The sequence below is a fragment of the Amphibalanus amphitrite genome, unplaced genomic scaffold (assembly GCF_019059575.1).
Source record: "Amphibalanus amphitrite isolate SeventyFive unplaced genomic scaffold, NRLGWU_Aamphi_draft 000338F_arrow, whole genome shotgun sequence".
Classification (NCBI taxonomy): Eukaryota; Metazoa; Arthropoda; class Thecostraca; order Balanomorpha; family Balanidae; genus Amphibalanus; species Amphibalanus amphitrite.
In genome coordinates, this window is record NW_024881833.1 from 1 (window position 1) to 15,495 (window position 15,495).

At 44.4% G+C, this 15,495-nt stretch overlaps 4 protein-coding genes across 4 annotated transcripts; 2 read left to right on the top strand and 2 right to left on the bottom strand.

The window, feature by feature from the left end:
• Window positions 1-2,510: 2,510 nt before the first annotated feature.
• On the top strand, window positions 2,511-3,714 carry LOC122388898 (cuticle protein CP14.6-like). The gene is made up of 3 exons (XM_043380390.1): window positions 2,511-2,568; window positions 2,950-3,056; window positions 3,286-3,714. The coding sequence occupies exons 1-3, from the start codon at window positions 2,560-2,562 to the stop codon at window positions 3,527-3,529; spliced, it is 360 nt and encodes a 119-aa protein (XP_043236325.1). The 5' UTR covers window positions 2,511-2,559; the 3' UTR covers window positions 3,530-3,714.
• A 3,255-nt stretch (window positions 3,715-6,969) lies between these two features.
• LOC122388882 (cuticle protein CP14.6-like) lies at window positions 6,970-8,377 on the bottom strand. Its single transcript, XM_043380372.1, has 3 exons — window positions 8,299-8,377; window positions 7,801-7,907; window positions 6,970-7,382 (listed from the first exon to the last, which is right to left on the bottom strand). Exons 1-3 carry the CDS (start codon window positions 8,305-8,307, stop codon window positions 7,142-7,144), a joined length of 357 nt encoding a protein of 118 aa, XP_043236307.1. The 5' UTR covers window positions 8,308-8,377; the 3' UTR covers window positions 6,970-7,141.
• A 392-nt stretch (window positions 8,378-8,769) lies between these two features.
• LOC122388884 (cuticle protein CP14.6-like) lies at window positions 8,770-10,318 on the bottom strand. Its single transcript, XM_043380373.1, has 3 exons — window positions 10,177-10,318; window positions 9,744-9,850; window positions 8,770-9,459 (listed from the first exon to the last, which is right to left on the bottom strand). Exons 1-3 carry the CDS (start codon window positions 10,183-10,185, stop codon window positions 9,228-9,230), a joined length of 348 nt encoding a protein of 115 aa, XP_043236308.1. The 5' UTR covers window positions 10,186-10,318; the 3' UTR covers window positions 8,770-9,227.
• Window positions 10,319-11,549: 1,231 nt separating this feature from the next.
• Window positions 11,550-12,631, top strand: LOC122388867 (cuticle protein CP14.6-like). Its single transcript, XM_043380348.1, has 3 exons — window positions 11,550-11,567; window positions 11,903-12,003; window positions 12,257-12,631. Exons 1-3 carry the CDS (start codon window positions 11,559-11,561, stop codon window positions 12,486-12,488), a joined length of 342 nt encoding a protein of 113 aa, XP_043236283.1. The 5' UTR covers window positions 11,550-11,558; the 3' UTR covers window positions 12,489-12,631.
• Window positions 12,632-15,495: the final 2,864 nt, after the last annotated feature.

Sequence of the window (15,495 nt, forward strand, 5' to 3'; positions counted from 1 at the left end):
AATACTGGACGGTTCGGATACTCATAATCATTTTTTTTTCATTTCTCCACAGCTTATTTGAATGTTCTATTAAGGTACCATAGACAGACATATGAAAAGCTAGACTATTGGGGTTTCGTGAGTCGAAATAAGACTCACTTGGCCTCGTAGGCCGTCCTCCTCAATGCCGTACTGGTAGTTGACGATCCGGGCGCTTTTGTCCGCCACGGCCGAAGCCGCTAGGAACAAGAGAACCAGCTAGAAAAGCAGCATTTGATTATGATTTAAACGCTCAGGGTCTTATATAGGTACATTCATATTGTATCATGTTCCTTGATCTCATTAATAGCAGCACATGTACTCTGTAGATAGATATCAAATGCCTGACAGCATCATTTGCATTTTGTTGAGTCTGTGGAAAAATCGCTAGCATGTTAAAGGTAGTGTGCCAGCTTTCCTGGACCGTATGGAGTTAATGGCCCATAAGGAGAACCGGATTTTTAGAACTTATCCATACCTTCAAAACTCATGGAAACGTCTTAAATTCTTCAAATTTTGAGTACCCCAGTGCGAAATTCGCCCCGACGGGTTGTCGGTCGTACCCCAACCACATTTCACACCACTATGAACAATAAATGCACACACTGAAATCGCTATTACCGATAGGCTCATCCAATCAAGTTTCGATAAACCCGTTCATCATCATCTCCTGCGGTTTCGAACACGCCTGTTAGGTGGTGCGGTAGACCGCGCCCAAAGCCAGGGCCCCGGTAACGTGAGGTAGCCGAGTCGGGGCAGCGTGCGCTGACCCAAGCCTGGGCCGCGCGTCCTCCCGGTGTCATGTGATAGCCCGGGGCTGCCCGCGGGGATGCGGTAGACCGCGACCAAAGCTGCGGCCCCGGCTTGGGTCAGCGCACGCTGCCCCGACTCGGCTACCTCACGTTACCGGGGCCCTGGCTTTGGGCGCGGCTTCTGCTCATACTTTGTGGTGCGGTGGTGGTGCGTCGGGCCGCGCGCTCTGACTTCGGCCAAGAAAAATGCGTCAGCTGATCATTGTCATTTCTGCCACTTGCGTGTGGTGAAATGGGGTCATAACTTAAGAGACGGCTTTTTCATATCAATTATTTTACATAAAATCATATTTCAAACCATAAATAATGTTCGACAGCCAAATAAAAGAAACAATACCAATACAGGCTTACAGTTTAAGGCTCGACATTGTGTTGTCTACGATTAGACAGCTGATAACTCATTCCCGTACGTCGTAACTCTATAATGACCTTTGCTTATTGTCACATGTGCGCCGCATTCGCGATTGTTGCCGACGCCTGTTTGCAGGTCAGCCCACTACAGTTGTTATACATATCGAAAAACCGATAAACTTTTAGGCGAAAAAGGCACTATTCCAGGCCCATTTTTGATTTTCTTTGCGATATTCGGTAAAAACAGAAGCTTCTTATCCTAGGAAAAATAAAATGGGAAATCTTTCAAAGGTGGCACACTACCTTTAAATAAATTCAACTAGGCGCAGCACAACCAGAACGAGATTATGTTTTCGGTCAATGTGACGCTGCCAGGTCTCATCCACTCAAAAGTATCAATTATACGAGTTAACCCAAGCAATTAAAAGGTTTAACATTTCAACAGCGTTCTCTCTCGGCCATGTTTTACTCACGATTCTCATGTCAGGAGAGGTGGTGATCGACTGATGCTGAAATCGTCTCCCGTTTCCCTTTATATAGGTATGTGGGGTGGGTGGCAAGACCACAGCCTACGTCAATACCCACAAATAACGTGCTTTCGGGGGTATAAGTCTTGTAATTGGCTTAGAAGCAATAAACACCGGATTTGCGGACGGTGGGTAACCAAAAACCCTACAAAAAAGATCGATTGTCGCAATGTCACATATTGATGTACTAACCAGTGTAGTATCCAAGTGAATTATGTCACTTCTCGGTGGTCATCCATCACTACATATAAGCATACACCTCCGAAAATGATAGCGCCAAAATATGTACTATGTACTATGTAGGTAGTTGATTCATGGCACGAAAAGTCGTCAGGACAGATGTCAAGTTCAGTCTATTTCAAGGCTACGCTGAAATGTTGCACGACAAGCAAACACGTGTTGCGTACCGTGTACCTATCTACCTAAAATGCATTGGCAGTTCAGTCTATCCCCACGAAATGAGTTTTTGCTCCCTTAAAGCTTCCCTCTTTTTCCTCAATGGGGCCAAGTGAAAAATTTCGAGTTTCTCTTTCACACAGCAAGCATCATCAGTTAAAACGCTTATGATCAGATCTGTAGACTAATGTCTAAATAAGGCCTGAGTGGTAAGCCGTCACACTGCATTTGGGTGAATGTGTTCCACCAATCAATATCCGTAGGTACTTGGGAATCGCATGCAGACACGGTTTTTGTTTTGATGTCGGTGTGCGTGCCACTGCAGTCAAGGTCGGAATCCGGACATATTTGCATTATGTCTGCGGATGCTGCGGGGCGGACGGCAGCCGGCGGAGGGGTATTTAAGATGGTGCACAGGGGTCACACGGCACCAGTTCAGCACATCCGGTACAACAATGAAGACGGTGAGTAGAGCCGCGCCAAACACGGAGGACCGGCCGCAGCACCAGCGCCCATCGGCGGCAAAACAAACAGTAGACGGAGCGAATGATGCGACATTTAGACGCCTCTCTGCCGGCTTACTGCATTACTTTACAGAGATAGTTTTTACACAGTTGACACTGAGATCTGCTGAATAGCTAATGGTATTGGTAAAAAAAAAAACGTTTGGTGAATTTAACTTTAACTTAGACGCAATGCCCATTTATGTCATCATTGGTTGAAAAATAAGGCAAATATTGCGAAAACACCCAATGCCAGCACAGCGCGACTCTGTTGATTAGTGGCGCACCCATGAGCTACCATTCCCAGTGCTGCTTTGCTGATCAGCGGCGCACCGTTGACAGATTGTGGCGCTTTGCCTCGTGGCCGTCGCACTGGCCCAGTCCAACCAGGAGGCGAAAATCGTCAACTACCAGTACGGCATCGAAGAAGACGGCTCATTCGCTGCCACGTAAGCAACCGTAACCAATCTATCATTTATGTTACGAATAAAAGAAGGTTCGAATATACAATGCATGCAAGAAAAAAAAACTTCTAATTCTGCGAGCAAAACCATCGGTGCATTTGGTTAAGAAGGGTTGAATTAAGTGTAACTAATTTGAATGAGATGATCAAGCAATAGCTGTCTTGCGTCGCGAATATCAAAATGGCGTGACCTAACATCATCACATGTTTCGCAGATTCGAGACAACAAATGGTATCAAGGCCCAGGAAGACGGCATCTCCTACCCCGGCAACGTCCCCGAGTCGGGTAACTACGTGAGGAGCGGCTCGTACTCGTACGAATGGGAGGGCGTCACCTACACTGTGAACTGGACTGCCGACGAGAACGGCTTCCACCCGGAGGGTGACCACCTGCCCGACTTCAGCCACACCCGCGAACATATCGGAGGGGTGGAGGAAGTGGAAGTGAGTGTCGCCTAGTAACTATTTTATTGAATGCCTGCCAAAATAACCAAGCGATCGGAGTTAACTAGGCAGTGTGTCTGGCTGCTGTGCGTTCTTCGACACTGGTGATATATATGATTGTGCGTCTTTGTAAGTGATTCTTGTGTCCATTGTCACGCTGTTGTCTTGTCATATAAAATACAACGACGAAAACCCTTTTACTTCACATTTAGTTCCTTTTATGTGCAGCATTTATCGTACCAGTCGTCATGATGCAGCTCTCCCCGCTCCGGCCAGTGCGAGTGTATGCAGCGGTCGGTCGGTAAGTCGGCCGGCCGGTCGGTCGGTCGGTCGGTCGGTCGGTCATTCGGCCGGTCGGTCGGTCGGTCGGTCGGTCGATCGGTCGATTGGATGTCTTCTTTTTTCCGGACACGTAGAGGGACGATGTCAGCGGGGTGCGATGGCCGGCGGCGGGAGAAGGGAAGTGGCAACGCTGGTGGCTCAGATATAATGCTAAAATCATGGAACATCAGTCACATTATAACATATAACCTCTATTTCAGTTAGTGTATGGTCGGCATCAACCATAATACCGGTCAAAAACCAACAAGCATAACTAATTAATGTGCCTCTCAATTTCTTTATTAAAGGGACTATCCCACCTTCTAAAATGTTGTTAAAACCAGTTAAATTGTGCCCGACTTTATAGATTGGATGACCAGGAACACGGTTCTGGCATTTATTTTTCATTAAACATCTTAGGCTTCCCATATTCCAAACACAAACTTTCAAATATGTGACGTCACAGCCCAAAATTACCTCCTTCCCCAGGCCACATTACTGTCATAAAGCTGATTCTTTTTACTCTGTAGGCACCACAACAAAGTTCAGACCAAGTTTTAAGCGATTTTTCAACGAACAAACCCATTTAAATCAGAATGACTAAACGAGGTGATTTAAATCAGAATGACTAAACGAGGTGACGTCACACTAACGGTCGCTCCATGTTGAAGATAGGGCCTTGCGCAAGGCCCATTTTCAAATGAAGGGAACGAATTTCTTCAACACCAAGAGGCCGCGGGGGTTGCAACCTAGATAGATAGTGGTTTCTGAACCTCGCCGCAAACTTGGCTATCTCAACTCAAACCCCATGTTAAAGTGGGATAGTCCCTTTAAACCACGCTTCAAACTTCCTAGCCCACGCTCTGGTGGGGGTCTCAGCCAGGCCCAGCTTCACCATGGCACACGATTATCTCGAAAACTTTAAAGGCTAGAAAGACGCAGAAAAAAGCAATAGCTCGCTATATGACGTATGAAAATTATACGGATTATTATTTGATCAAATCATCGTTGCGGTCACTAGAGGTCACCAAAGATAAAATTATCACGAAAAGAATTCAGGTTTTGAAACAAAATGTTCACAGATCGGTGTATAGCTCGGAAACAAAAAGTGCTAGAAAGGCGTGGAAAAGCGCAAAGTCCTTTCGCTAAAAAAACCACAGAGTTAACCTCAGCTCAATGGTTTGGCCCACACAAAAAAAAAACACGAAAATAGACAGATTTTGCCGAAACAATTTTTTAAACTATTTTTACAATAACTTTAGCGTCAAACACTGTAAATGATTTTTAATTTGCCACCATCCTGTTTTTTTTCGTCGATAGTGAAACGCGCCGAATGAATTAGGTAGGGGAGAGTGGGGCAAAGCGGCCACCCTAACGCTTCTCACGATGCCAACGCTTGATTTTTAAACTTGGAAAGATTCTTTCTATACCAATGTGATCTCTATTAAGTTGCCTTTTATTTCAACTGCGTTTTATTTCCAAAGGCGTTCACATATTAAAGATATTGACAAAACTTTAAACCTATGCATATTGGCCACTTTGCCCCATACCCTGGGGCAAAGCGGCCACCGGCGTCTTCTCAAGTACCGATATGAGAAACAAAATAGTTGCCTCGTGTACGACTAGGGTATTTGATGGTGACAATTAAGCGAGGATGGATGTTTACTTTATCATCTTCCTCCTGTAGGTAAACAAAGAAAGGATTTTAATGAAAAAATATTTAATTACATTATTTGGTAACTCATGCAACTGAAAAGCGGCCAAGATGAATACATGACGACACATTTGAATATAAATAGTGTTTTTTATCCAGATGGAAACAACTTATGGCCAATTGGGGGGTGGCCACTTTGCCCCGGCCACTTTGCCCCGCGCATACCGTCCGAGACAAAAATATTCCAGCTTAGCTATTAGTGGGGTAAAAAACATTAAAATTGGTAGAATACAAGTACGATAACCATGCAATGCATGGACAAGAACGCTTATAAAAATTCCAAACGGTTATGGAATAACATAACATTTAAAAATTGTAAACATAGTTGGTAACCTGGCAAGAAATGCTTTTCCGTGTTTCACAGAATAATGGTGATGGGCCTGAAACCCCGGTCTGGCTCATTCGAACGACCGTGAAGAGAAGGATAATCATAATTGGAAACCATAAATTGGAACTGACGCCAGCTATGAAGGGCTAAAACGATGGGTGGCCGCTTTGCCCCACTCTCCCCTACCTATATGTAGGTACTTGAAAAGTTAACCTCAGGTCAAGGTCATACCCTGACCGGAAAGGGTCCTGTCGCATATCAATTGATCCGTATTGATGACCTGAATACATTCCAAGTGATTTCATCGTTCTACTATGTCCCCATCAAAAGTTATCGTCGGAAAACTGCTGATGACTTTTTATGACCTAGCATGACCTTTTGAATGACCGCTTGCCATCCATCAGCTGCACCCTGTGCGTTGCAGATGAGTATAATATTCAGCTTTTGTAAATAACACGTGTTTATTCAAAGCAGGAGGCATTCAAGTCTTTCTCTATTGCCTTGCAATGGTGATGTCACAAATCTGACCTGACTCCAGGTCATAGATGATAGATATGCAAAATTCGAGACATACAATTTGCTGGTATTGATGCCTTGATACAATATTGAGCTGTAAAATTTTAGAAAACAAACGATAGGAATGACAGGATCACATTTTTTAGGGATATGGTTCCTTAGCTTGACTGACCTCCTGGCATGACCTCAGGTGGTATGGAGTCAACAAAATTAACGATGAAAATTGATGCATGATAAGGTATAACAAGTGTTGTGGATCTTCATTCCACGCGCAAAACAGAGTCTGACCAAAAAACGTTCGCACTAACCGGGTGAAGTTAAGGCTTTCAACGCTTACATATTGTGTAGATATTGTTTTGTGCCCAGTGATGAGTCAATCATGACATTATTTCCTAGTTGCCTCGTTCCAGGTGGTTGCCCAATGTCCATTGTAAAAGGGATGTGGCGAGGGGCACCTAAGCCCAATCTTAGACTTATGAGTGGAGCTCTTTGGATCACCCGTGTAAGAACAACTCATCGTCACAACAGCAACTAAACCACCTATCCGCTGTTCACTTTAATGGTGAAACAGGTGCAACGAAGAGAAGCCATTTATTTTTCCATTCACTACAACGTGTTATCATTTAAGTAGACACGGACGACAAATTAGACTAAGATGCATAAAGCTCAAACCATTTCCATTGAAGATGACTAATTGTCACTTGCAGCTTCCCTTGTCGCTAAGTATCAGCTCGGCTAGGCGTTACAATCACACGAATGTAGTTTCATCTTCAATCGCCCCGATATGCTCCTCGGTGTGGCTGAAGTCGGGCAGGTGGTCACCCTCCGGGTGGAAGCCGTTCTCGTCGGCCGTCCAGGTGACCGTGTAGGTGACGCCCTCCCATTCGTACGAGTACGAGCCGCTCCTCACGTAGTTGCCAGATTCTGGTAAGTTGCCAGGGTAGGAGATTCCTTCTTCTTCTGATGTAATTCCGTTCGTAGTCTTATAGCTGCGGGGTCAGGATCCGTTCAAAGTATACCTTACATTGGAAATCCTAGCAGCACATGCGACGTAAATACTTTAGGAGTTCTCGAAAACAGGTCACTGCCGTCAAATGCATAGGGCAATTTCTATTTCGTCAGCAAAAGAAGCCATCCATCATATGAAAATGCAACTGATAGGGGAATGAAAGATACGACAAGCATTTATGCAAAATACGTTATTTATTTGAATGTGTATTACAGCCTTAACCTGAAAATGTAAAATATAGAAAATAAATGCCGTAACTAGAGAAGAAAGTATACGTAGATTCGAAAAAAGAATAATAAGATGGTTTAGACCTTCCTGGCTAAGGGATTCTTTTAATCTTTTCATGCCTTTTTTTCTAAAATTTTTTTTAGGAAGTGTTAAATTATTCAAGAACTCACTTTGCTGAATAGCCTCCGTCTTCTCCTATGCCGAAGACAAAGTTAGCGATTCGTGCATCTTTGTTCGGTCTTCCAGCGGCAAAGGCCACAACAATGAGGAGTAGAATCTGAAAATTATCCAGACAAAATACCATTAATTCACTACATTATTTCCACGATTCAAATGAGTCATTAGTTTACCATAAGTGTCATTATTTTATCATGAGTTTTTAAGTTATACCATGGTTCCTAGTGGAGAGCATCAGCATTTACTAACAAACGATGGTTAGAAATTAGAATGATTACGAACTGACATGGAGAATGGAGATAACTGTAAGTGCTCGCGGTTAGCACGGTTAAATTTCCCCCTGTGAAAAAACAAGACGGTGTCGCCAATATATCGTAAACATCTGCGTTTTATAAAATAGCTACGCTACAAATCTTAATTCGTATTAATGCATGCACATTGCACACTATCTGTGTGAGCTTTCCCCATCAATTAATCTCCTGCATACTCACAGTCTTCATCAGGAGGTGCTGGCAGTTCGATGGTTCCCTGGTACTCTGAATGATGCGAGGTGGAACTGACTTATATAGACGCGCGGGGGAAGACATTCAGACATTGACTATCTAGCTTTATGGCCGTGCAAGGGTACTAACAATTAACATGATCATTTAAATGCAAATCGTCCAGGAACCGTTGCATGTATCTCAAGGTCACCTTAGGACAACGTGAACCATGTTTACTTGCATCACCGTGAATTCGTCATGAACATGCAAGAAGTTCAAATACAAGAGAGTTCCTTTACTTGTTAAATATGGGACAATCGCGAGAGCCTACCCCACTCCAAGAGGCGCAGCAGGGGACCTCAGCCCGAAGGACGGGCGGCATCGGGAATCGAACTCGGACCCTCCCGAGTTCCGAACTGATTCCTTGCACACTGCTGTGATGACGCAATTTTCTAATTCTACGATTTTTAAGAGAAAAGATTGAAGCTTAGTTATTTGTATTGACAGCTAGGGGACACGATTCCACATGAGAGGAAAATACAAAATGGACATTGCATATACTATCCTGGGGGTTGGGATGCCACAGAAGTTTCGTAGGCTGCACAAGGACATGTATAGGGACAAAAAGGAGCTTCAAGCAAACATAAAGACAACGGACGGACGTTGCACATTTCACAAACACAAAATGTAGAAGAGTAGCTGATGAAAGCACACATTCTTTTAAAAATCACTGGTTTCTCTTAATTACGTCTTTAAGCACCATTTGTTTCCCCTTTACGGCGACATAGATCAAAGTGAAAAGCGCGTATGAGTATTTACCAATGAGGTGACATGTTATATAAAATATTGTTTAATGATAATATACCTACCACAGCGCAATGACTGAGAGGGACACAAACTTATCACGGGAATATCAAGACCGCACCGCGGATCTCTGTTCATTTAGCATCGTCTATGTTTCCGATATGCTCCGAGACATGACTGAAGTCAGGCAGGTGGTCACCCTCCGGGTGGAAGCCGTTCTCGTCGGCCGTCCAGGTGACCGTGTAGGTGACGCCCTCCCATTCGTACGAGTACGAGCCGCTCCTCACGTAGTTGCCAGACTCGGGATCGTTTCCGGGGTAGGAGATGCCGTCCTCCTGGGCTCTGATGCCATTGCTGGTCTCGTACCTGCAAGGAGATCAACGCAGTGATTACCGAAACCAGTCATCTATCGCTTGCCTTCTCATTGTTATCCATCCCACATACCACTAATGATGCAAGTTTTGCCATTGCTGTGCAATATACCTACATTACTTGACAGAATAACTTGATGAGTTCCACTGGTCTATTTAACTCTTTACTAGACCGGCACAGCTAGTTCGCAATTAATACTCATCTTTTGATCGTCTTATATTCGCCTGTTCAATGAATCCACTTCCCGGCTACGTGGTCCTCTGTTGTGTCACACTCACTCGGCTGTGTAGGCGCCGTCCTCTTCAATGCCGTACTGGTAGTTGACGATCCGGGCGTTCTTTTCAGGAAGGCCAGTGGCCAAAGCCACCAGGAACAGACACAAAATCTGCCCGAGACGTAAGACGAAGTTATCGATGCCATCCACAAAACATGAATAAAATTTCGCACAAAATGCCCAAATCCTTTTCCATAGCTGTATGCCACATCGATACACATGTCCAATGAGTATGGAAGAGTCTCCGAAAGTAAGAAGAACATATTTCACGTTTATCATCTGCTTCTGCATTACGGAATTTTCCAAAACTACGAACATTAGTTTGCCACTTAGTAGTACTTCTTTCCACTTCACATAAATCAAGTTAGTGTCATTCAGCGAAAGGAGATCCCAGCAATGGCCCACGCTGTCCTCGTCCACGTCTGTCGGCTACTCACGAGCTTCATCCGGTCGATTGTGCTGACCCACTGACGGTTCTGGAGCGCGCTCAGCTTCTTTTATACACGTGCTTCGTGTCGTATGCACGTCACATTAGGTCGCATCTATCGGCTGTCAATCGACGGATGGCCGTGGACATCTGCCCCCTCCCCCCCCCCCCCCCATATCGTGATTCGCATCTGCCCGAGAAAGAAATACCATAGTTTAGCGCCATGCAAGGGGAATAATCGATGACAAAGTCGGGAGGGTGGCCCTGTTTTATTCATGACCTGCCCGCTCTGATTGCAGCGGTCGGTTTGTCTTTTCATGCAGGTCGCGAGTATCTAGCAGTCTTCTCCGGGATGTGGTACATGTTAAACGACTTGAAGGAAATGAGTAAGAGTATGATGATGCAATACAGACCTTGAACCATTTAGATGGTTTGTCACGATAACAATGTTACGCGATATGCGATCGTAATCTGAGACAACAATGCAAATAAAAAATATTGGGTCAAACAAAGGTAGAAACACATCTTACTGTTGATCTGGGCTACGAAAATGTCCACGAAACCTTTGCTATATAATTCGTTCATGAAACTAAAAAGTTTTTTCGTTATCATGACTTCATTCACAAAATTTCATAAGAGGACATAGGTAACGAGTGTAGTGTATACATACAGCGAACATCGTGATTTTTAGCCCATATGACGAAAAACAAAGGAAAGTGGCAGAAAGGTAGAGTGAGGGAGAGGGAAATATAAAAAATGAGAGAGAGAGGGGGAAAAAGAGAGAGAGAGAGACAGAGAGAGAGAATAAGAGAAAACAGGAGATAAAGAGATGTGTAGAGAGGTGAGAGAAAGTCTGAGAGACCACCTGAAGAGCAGATTACGAGCTCGTATCCGCCAGCTATGCGCACAAGTGCACACACCGAGATCACACACGCACATCTGACTCATCTGCACGCACTCTGCACTCTGGCGGGATAGTGACGTCACACCAGCTCAGGTGAACATCCTGTTTCGGGCGTCGCCGGACAGCCGGCTGTGAGCTGATACAATGATACATGCATGTCGACATATCAGTCGACTCATCCATCACTTGATATTAGCGATGGTCTGTTGACCTTTTGGATATGATTGGACGCCAAGCCACTTGGCAAGTACAACACTTTGCGCAAACGTGAAAATTGCACCATGCAGCATATCTCCATCGCATAGGTCTCGGCCTAGTATCAGATTAATTATTGCATAGTTGAATGATGTCGAAGTCAGTAGACCTGCCCTTTAAACCATCCGAGACTGGATTATGTGCGTCACCTAATAAGGCATTTGGTGCTCATGCCGGTATAAAAACCGGCGGGTGTCGGTCACCGACATCAGTTGATCACTTCACATCCCACAATGAAGACCGTGAGTAAAGCGGAGCAGCGAGTGTCTGGGTGTGCAAAATGTGCGAGGAGTGTGCGGTATTATCGAGACAGCGTGCCGGCGTCCCATTACAGAGTGGCCAGCGACGCTGCTGGCGCGATCTCAGAACGCTGCCTGTGCTATTTAAAATAAATTCTATCAACCCCTACCTGATTGCCTATTTGAATTTTCGAGACACGTGAAGTGAAGTCATCTCCTCAATTGGTTGAGCTACCCTAAAACGACGAGATGTCCATGAGTTACATTCTACGAGTCTTTGTGAGTTTCTGTACATAATTGTCCGCCGGTAGCCTGAGCGACTTTGTGCCTGTTTCCAGTTCGTCCTCCTCTGCCTGGTGGCTCTGGCCACGGCCGACCAGAGTGCCCGAATCGTCAACTACCAGTACGGCATTGAGGAGGATGGCGCCTACGAGGCCCAGTAAGTAACTGGTTACATTATTGCAGACATTTCACACCTGTTGGACAATGTGTTCAACAGTCACACCAATGCCATCGGTCATACAGTTTCACATAAAATAAAAGAAGCCGTTCATTGATTTGTATCTCAACACAAGGAAACAGTTGTTAATAGGTTTTTGGGTATTTGCTTGTTCCCAATCAATACACATGACTCGCGGCATAAAGCCTAGACGTGATATAATCTAAACCTAACAACTTGTATTTACCTTCAGATACCAGACAACCAACGGCATCAGTGCCAAGGAGGACGGCATCTCCTACCCCGGCAACGTCCCCGAGGCCGGCAACTACGTGAGGAGCGGCTCCTACTCGTACGAATGGGAGGGCGTCACCTACACTGTGAACTGGACGGCCGACGAGAACGGCTTCCACCCTGTCGGGGACCATCTACCCGACTTCAGTCACACCCGGGAGCACATTGGCAGCATTGACGACCACCAGTAGTTCAAATAAGTGTTTCATTGCGGTGAACGAGCTGTGAACTCAACTATCAATTAGCATCGTCGTCTCAGTCATTGATGTTACGTTCGTTTTAAATGTTTGTCCTTGCGTATGAATATGTGGGAGCCTATCGTGTTTTGTTCGTGTACGACATTGTCCAACACATAAATCCAACAAAAGACATTGTGTATCATTGGGATTCATGAGACAAGCTCGTAAGGGTCATGCTCACTAAGCTCGCTATTTCGTAAATCCACGTCTATCCTAAGCCAGATTGTGGAATTATTCTGCACATAGTCTCCTCGGCATGGTTAGCCAAGTATGTTGAAATTCGGTATGCTATTGTTCATCGTTCATATGAATAGTCAGCAGTCACATGGATCAGCATTGTGGTTCCACAATCTCAGATAGCATGTTGCATACATGGACATTAGCCATAAGGTCCTTTATCTTTGGAATAATTGACCAATCACGCTCATGTTTAAAATCCGTCGTTGGGTCACCGATACGACTCCTAAAAGTGAGCAGCCATTTGTCAGTTCCCGTTTACAAAACTATTCACTATAATCTGGCCGTTCTTTACCCCTGACCAACCAGCTTCGTAAGTAAGCTACGCATGCAAGAGGAGCACTAAACAAAAATCAATCATTTTGACCAAAAGCTAAACGTTGATCAAACGCACAAACCAGCAATTTTGTACATATCTCTAGCTTCATGTTTCTAATGAGAAGGCAAGAGACACAACAACATGAAAGGTGAATGGCTAAAAATGGCGGAACACATCTAAAGTAGTCCAATATCATCCATTATGTAATGTCTGTCTCTTAGTCCAAGGTCAGTGTTAACATGACTGTTGTGATCAAGGACATCGCTACTTTTACGTATTTAATGGAATAAATTGAAGGACTGTCGTGATTACTTGACAAAATGTATTATTAAATATCCTTCAGGTCTTTACAAACGAACGAATGGTTCATGTAACCGAGAAAATGCAAGACTGCCTCGAGGCCATGGTCCTTCACTTTGATAGGTGGTAGTCGGTAGAGGCTATTTGCGGACTCAGTCACGTCCTTATTAGCCGTTTTCACGACGGGGCATCAAAGGCCAGTTTTACCAACAGAAAAATAGCCGCCTGCCGGAATTTTTTGCCTAAAGACCGTTTCCTATACGGAGCGTAAACGCGATGGGCACATGAGCGGATGGGGCTTTACCGCGCATGTGAAGCGGTCTTTAGGAGAAAAAAAAATCCGGCAGGCTGCTATTTTTCTGTTGGTAAAACTGGCCTCTGGCCAATGCATCGAACTGGAACAAATCTAACCAAATCTCTTCTTATAGCAAATATCTGCATATCATGAAATTATCTCAATGCTTTAACCCTCGCCCAGCCAGGGCCTTTTTCATAACGCAGACGGCCAAAGGGCTAGGGGGTACGACCCCCTGGCGATTGGCTCCTATGACACTTGGAAATACCCAATTTGCAGGGTAGGTGGGCCCATGGGAAAACTCAACGCAGTGCAAATTTGGTGACTCTAAATCATTACTTAGGAGGGTTTTGGGTGGTATTAATGTAAAAAGTTTGCTAAAATATGTCCAAATTTTTCGCTAATAACTTTTGATCTAGCAAAGACAGAACAAATATAAAAAAAAACACCAGTGAACTCAACACGGCAATGCTCATCGAATGGTGCCTATACCTTTTTACGATTTAAAGTAAACTTAAAATTTAGGAAGTATCATTAGAATATATGACCTTCTCCTCGGAAAATGACCAAATGAATGAAAATGATTATTTATTGATGAATTGATGATATTTCGGTCACAGACCTTCGTCTAAATCGAATTCGTTAAATCGTACAAGGCAAAAGTAGCGAGTGAAATGCGCAACAATTGTCGACTGCCTGTAGAAAGTGAAAAATTCAAAATTCGTTTGTCTCGTGGTCGTCATGCAGGGCTAACATCACATTTCGAGGTTCGCATCGCTTTCGATCGTATAAACGTATCGATATCAAATCGTACAACAATATCGAACAACAAAACATCAACAAAACATCTGATCATCCACCCTAAAGATATCATGCACTTAAAAAGCAAAAATATAGCTACGCCCTAAAAGGTACACATGAGCAGAAGTTCGGTACAAACAGATTGGCAACAACATATTCATCTAAATACATGCTTGCTGGCAAGAGGGCGAAGCGCCGGCAAGACGGTGCAGCGCCTAGACCCACAGCGGGCCTCGTGATGGATAGGTCAGGCGGCTGGCGGGGGGGGGGGGGGGCGCGGCCGTCGCCGAGCAAAAGGTGTGCGTCATATATAGGTACACTGTACAACGTACATACATATAATGAGGTACACACTACACATACATGGTGAAATATCAAAAACCAGTAAAATATATATAACATACACATCAAATCTAAAAATACAAAAATACAAAAGACAAAAAAGTCACACTACTCGCATGATAGGCCATGACGATCCCTGAATATTCAATGTCGGTGTCTCGCTCCTAATGAGTATGCTTTCAGCAATTTTCCTGTCTGGATGATCCTGGGCTCTGTAAAGTATTCTAAGATGTAAGACATCTGAACCCGTAACAGTCAGTGAAACGTGCTCCTTCAGAAAGTGGTCACCGAATGGAGTGTTGGGGGTTCTATTGATAGCGTCACGTCGGTGTTCATTATATCGTAGACGGACTGGACGCATGGACTCCCCCACGTAAGTGGCATCTTTTCCCTCGCTTTTGCATATGCTACATTGAATTTTGTAAACAACATTCTTTTGTGTGCAATCTCCTTTGAAGTCAGACATGCACAAGTGACATCTCTGGCCCCCTGGACATTTGGGTTTGCATATGGCTGATCTTGTTAGGGCGTTCTTTAGTTTGTTTTCGTTTTTCCATGCTATATGTACGCGTAGGTTTGACTTTCTCACGATAGATTTGATTTTCCGTGATAGTTGCTCGTCAATGAACGGCAACGTTAAAAACCCGTCTATCTCGTCCGTCCCT